Source organism: Myotis brandtii, unplaced genomic scaffold (genome assembly GCF_000412655.1).
Source record: "Myotis brandtii unplaced genomic scaffold, ASM41265v1 scaffold187, whole genome shotgun sequence".
In the NCBI taxonomy this organism is placed as follows: Eukaryota; Metazoa; Chordata; class Mammalia; order Chiroptera; family Vespertilionidae; genus Myotis; species Myotis brandtii.
Genome location: NW_005356944.1, coordinates 524,846 through 529,752, shown reverse-complemented (window position 1 = coordinate 529,752; position 4,907 = coordinate 524,846). Strand labels below are relative to the sequence as shown.

General features: G+C 53.0%; 2 protein-coding genes across 4 annotated transcripts in view; both read right to left on the bottom strand.

The window, feature by feature from the left end:
- ESRRA (estrogen-related receptor alpha) overlaps window positions 1–386 on the bottom strand; it is a 9,051-nt gene extending 8,665 nt beyond the window's left edge. The window contains exon 1 of the mRNA XM_014538010.1: window positions 255–386. The gene's annotated coding sequence lies outside the window, so the exon portion shown is untranslated. The remainder of the gene's footprint in view (window positions 1–254) is intronic.
- Window position 387: 1 nt separating this feature from the next.
- TEX40 (testis expressed 40) lies at window positions 388–4,901 on the bottom strand. Of its 3 annotated transcripts, none has more exons than XM_005864195.2 (5): window positions 4,636–4,901; window positions 3,286–3,601; window positions 1,684–1,763; window positions 1,414–1,480; window positions 388–679 (listed from the first exon to the last, which is right to left on the bottom strand). In XM_005864195.2, the coding sequence occupies exons 1-5, from the start codon at window positions 4,654–4,656 to the stop codon at window positions 573–575; spliced, it is 591 nt and encodes a 196-aa protein (XP_005864257.1). In that variant the 5' UTR covers window positions 4,657–4,901; the 3' UTR covers window positions 388–572. The 3 variants fall into 3 exon arrangements, with proteins under 3 accessions (XP_005864257.1, XP_005864255.1, XP_005864256.1); XM_005864193.2 differs by having other exon boundaries at window positions 597–1,143; XM_005864194.2 differs by lacking the exon at window positions 4,636–4,901 and adding an exon at window positions 4,013–4,050 and having other exon boundaries at window positions 597–1,143.
- Between the last annotated feature and the right edge of the window lie 6 nt (window positions 4,902–4,907).

Here is a 4,907-nt window from a genome sequence, read left to right as displayed (position 1 = left end):
GGCCAAGAACGCTTTTACGAAACGGAGGAGGCGGGGCGCGCTGTGCGCGAGAGGAGTGGGCGAAGGCGCCCCGAGAGACCACGGACACATGTAAATGAGAGGCCTGACTAGCCGAGAAGCGAATCTGCATATGCATGAGGGGCGGGGCCTAGCATGGAAGGCAAGTGCTGCCCACTTTCCCTTTTTCCCTTTCCCCCCCCACCCAGATAACACCGTCGGGGCCCTAGGACCGCAGGCCCAACATCCCCTCAAACCTGCGGAATCCGGGATGGGAGCAGCAGACCGACCACATGCACGAAGTCCTGGATCTCGAGTCCCGGGAAGGCGGAGCTGATATGGCCCCAACAGAGAACGCTCAAGGTCACTGCGGTGACCGAGTGAAGGTCATGGGGAAAGGCGGGGCCACGTGCGTCCGCCTCACGCAGACAGCCACGCACTGACTCACAGACCTTGCACAGACTTTTATTTCTCTAGGGTTCAAATTCCACATGGATAGGGTCGGGTTTGGGTCTCCGCGCAGGACCGGGGCCGGGGCTGGAGGTGGGCAGTCACTCGAGCCTGAGGCGGTGCTCTCAGGGCTCCGGGACGAGTTGCCTCCTGCTCCGCTTCTGGATAGCCTCGATTTTTCGCTGCAGCTGATTGGTCAGAATGTGATCCTTGCCGATGGCCGCGCTGTAGCCTGGAGGAGAGAGCTCCGCTCAGGGCAGTTAGAGGGGCGTTACCTCCCCCGGCAGCAGGTGCCACCTGTGTGGCTGGAGGCAAGACGGGTGACTTGTGTTGACAGGAGCTCTCAGGGCTCCGGGCTGTGTCAGTTTGGGGAACTTTGGATCTCCGAGGCGCTGGGCCCTGGCGGTTTTGTTGCCAGTCCTGTGCTCCAAATAGGTGGGGGATGCGGAGCAGGACTGGATATGGAGGTGGAGGATGAATGAGAGCAAGAGTAAAGAAAATGTTGCCGGCCTGATCTTGGACAGCGGCAGCTTTTTGGACACCTTCTGGAGCACTCACCGTTAGCCATTAGCCAGTCCCTACCCCTCATTCCATAAACGGGACAAACCAAGGGAGGTTTACCCAAACCATCTACTGTCCAAAGGCTCTTCACATCAATCAGGGAAGGGGCCGAGGCCGCACAGAGACTCATCCCCCCTGGGCAGATGGAGAAATTGCCTTAGGAAAGCCGTCAGCTAGAGGGGGGCAGCACTTAAACTGGAGCCCAGCCCCTCACATTGGCCCCATGGTTTCCCCACTGGTCTCCCTTGTCCTGTCCCCCAACTTTTTGCTTTCTGTGGGGCTCTTATAATATTTGTGAGTGGTCAGAGAATCTGACAAAGCAGTCACATCCTGAAATTCCACTGCCAGGGGCTCAAACCCTGCAAAATCCCCTATGGGCTCCTGGGAGCTGGGGGAGGGACTCACCCTGGAGGGCTTTGGTGAGGATTTCCAGAGCTTCATTCTCCATGAGATCCATCAGGGGCAGTGGCAGCTGAAGAGGCAGCAAGAGGCTTGATGTCCAAGGGACCCCAGCTGCCCACAGCTGAAATGCCCCACCTGCTGCCTGCAGCCCAAGATGCCCAACCAAGCTGCCTGCCCCTCCGCCCTACAGACCACCCACCCCCTTCATCCGTAAACCCCAAGTTGCCCATTCCCCATCCCACTGAAATCCCCAGTCTCCCTGGCGCCTCTAACCCTGTCCTGCTGTTCCTCCCAGTAGGCTCGGTGGTGCGTGTGCTTCATGATATTGAGTGATGACACCGAGGAATCCAATTCTGGGAGAAGAGAAAAGAGACATCAGTCATCTGCAGGCTGCTGGGTCTTTCTAGAACAGAGGAGCTGTGTGGGCTGGCCTCTGGCAGGGACAGTGGCCTTCAGAGAGCAGCTCCAGGTGCCACCGTAGCAGGAAACGGCATGGGACAGTGGTTTCCAGACCTGGGCTTTATTATCTCACCCACCAAGGTTCTAGTTCTGACTGCCCCACTGTGTGACACTTAGAGCCAGTGACGGAAACTTTCTGACCTTCAGGTTCTTCATCTGTAAAATGGGGTAATAAGAATAACCCTTGGCCCTGGCCGGGTAGCTCAGTTGGTTAGAGCATCATTCCAAAACACCAAGATTGTGGGTTCAATCCCTGGTCAGGGCACATACAAGAATCAACCAATGAAACAAGTCAGTATTTCTCTCTTTCTCTCTCTCTCTTTTTCTGTCTCTCTCAAATCAATAATATTTTTCAAATGAATAATTAAAAAAAAAAAAAGAATAGCCTGGCCATTGTGGCTCAGTGGTTAAGTGTCGACCCATGAACCAGCAGCACATGCCCGGGTTGTGGGCTCGATCCTCAGGAGGGGGCATGCAGGAAGCAGCCAATCATCATTGATGTTTCCATCCCACTTTCCCTCTCCCTCCTTCTCTCTGAAATCAATAAAAACATATTTAAAAAGGAAGGAAAATAAAAAGAATAACCCCTTCTGGAGGTGATGAAATTTAAAGCTGATCGATCATACTGGCACGAGGGAAGCCCAATGCCTGCACACCACAAGAGCTCAATCAGTGGCAGTCATTATATTGCTATCAGTTCCAATTATCTGAAGATGGGGGGGGGGGGGGGGGGGGGGGGGGAGAGAGAGAAAAATCCCCAAAAGTGACCAGCATGAAGTAGGTACTTAAAAATCGTCACCAATGACTACATAAATGACAGGCACCTCCTCAACCCTCGAAAACGCACCGACAAGAAATTAACTTCTTCCTCTCAACTCTCCTGGTGATGCCATTAAAAGAACGGTCCTGCCGAAACCGGTTTGGCTCAGTGGATAGAGCATCGGCCTGCGGACTGAAAGGTCGCAGGTTCGATTCCGGTCAAGGGCATGTACCTGGGTTGCGGGCACATCCCCAGTAGGAGATGTGCAGGAGGCAGCTGATCGATGTTTCTCTCTCATCGATGTTTCTGACTATCTCTCTCCCTTCCTCTCTGTAAAAAATCAATAAAATCTATTAAAAAAATAAAATAAAATAAAAGCACGGTCCTAAGGACACACGGCCTTTGAGCATTTGCCTGCGTGCCTCTCCAGGACCTGGTGTGGCCTGGCCACAGGATCGTGCCTGGTGCCTTCCCAGTAGGGGGCGCTCCAAGAATGTCTGGTTTATTAAACGAGAAAGATTAGCCCAGGCGCCCCACTCAGGGAACCCTAGAAACTTGGGTCCTACAGCTTCCCCGCATTTTACACCAACAGACATTGAGGTCCTGGCCAGCCCCCTGCCCTGTGGGCGCCCACAGCGGGATGAAGCCACACTGACCCCCGGAATCCTGGACCCCTTCTACATGGTTTCTCTGGAAGCTGTTGGGGCTCTGCTCCAAGGTGTGGCCATCGAGTTCCCCCTGCGTGATGCTGCCTTTATTTCTGTCATCCCATTTTCCCGAGGCTCTCCCAGGGTCGGTCTTCCGTCTGTACCACTGGCCAGACTTGCTCCTGGAGCTGCTGTCCTCCTGGTCAGAGTCCTCATAGACGTTTGTCAGCCCATTCAGCTTGGGCTGCGACAGCGTGGCCTTGGTCCACAGATTCCGGATGTCACTCTTCGAGCTTAACTTGACTGAGTCATTCTTGGCCAATGCCTGTGGACCACATACAACAAGGAAAGCCCAGCACACCTGTCAGAATGGCTATCATCAAGAAATCAACAAACAATGAGTATTGGCGTGTTGGTGAGGATGTGGAGAAGAGGGAACCCTCGTGCACTGTTGGTGGGAATGCAGATTGGTGCAGCCACTGTGGAAAACATTATGGAATTACCTCCGAAAATTAGAAATGAAACTACTTTATGACCCAGCAATTCCACTTCTTGGAATATATCCAAATAAACCCAAAACACTACTTCGAAAGAATATATGCACCCCTATGTTCATTGCAGCATTATTTACAATAGCCAAGGCTTGGAAGCAGCACGTATGAGGGGATAAAAAAGCTGTGGTACATGTACACAATGGAATACTACTTGGCCGTTAAAAAGGGGGAGGGAATCTTACCATTAGCCACAGCATGGATCAACCTGGAGAGCATTATGCTAAGTGAAATAAGCCAGTCAGAGAAAGACAAGCACCATATGATTTCATTCATATGTGGAATCTAATAAACAAAATAAACTAATAAACAAAATACAGATAGATTCATAGATAGAGAACAGACTGACGGAGGGAGGGAGCTCAGGGCTGGGTGAAAAAGGTGAAGGATTAAGCAAAAGCAACAACAACAAAACTCATAGACACCTACAACAGTCTGGTGATGACCAGCGGGAAAGGGGGCGGGGCAGTAGGAGAGGGTATAGGAGGGACAAATGGTGATGGAAGGAGACTTAATACAAGTATACAGGTTTCAGGCGTACAGATCCTGTATTATAGAATTGAACAACCGGAAACCTATATACTTTTATTAACCAATATCACCCCAATAAAATCAAAAAGAAAAACAAAACAAAACAAAACAAGGAAAGCCCAGGGTCGCGGGGAGTTGGGGAGGGAAGAAAGCAGGCTGGGGCAGCCACGTGGGGACTGTTGGGAGCTGGGGGGTGGGGGGCGTGAGAGGACAGCCAGGGCCCACGTTGAATGAGTCTGGGGGCTGACAGGATGAGGGGCCCAGGAAGAGTTCTTACTTTGAAAGGCTTTTCCTCCATGGTTCTGCCCCAACGGACCCAGTCGCCACAGGCCTCGCGGATGGCGGGGAGCGGGGAGGGGGGAGAGTCACGCTCCGGGAAGGGGGAGGGACGGGGTCGCGTTCTGGAATGGCGACGAGGGTCTCGTGCAGGAAGTGGTCAAGCTGCAGCCCTCCACACTTGACACAATTATTTCTCCCCCCGCCCACCCCCGAACCCCTAAGGCTGTGCTGGCGTTGGAGACGCACAGCCCATCTGGCAGGTTCCGCCGC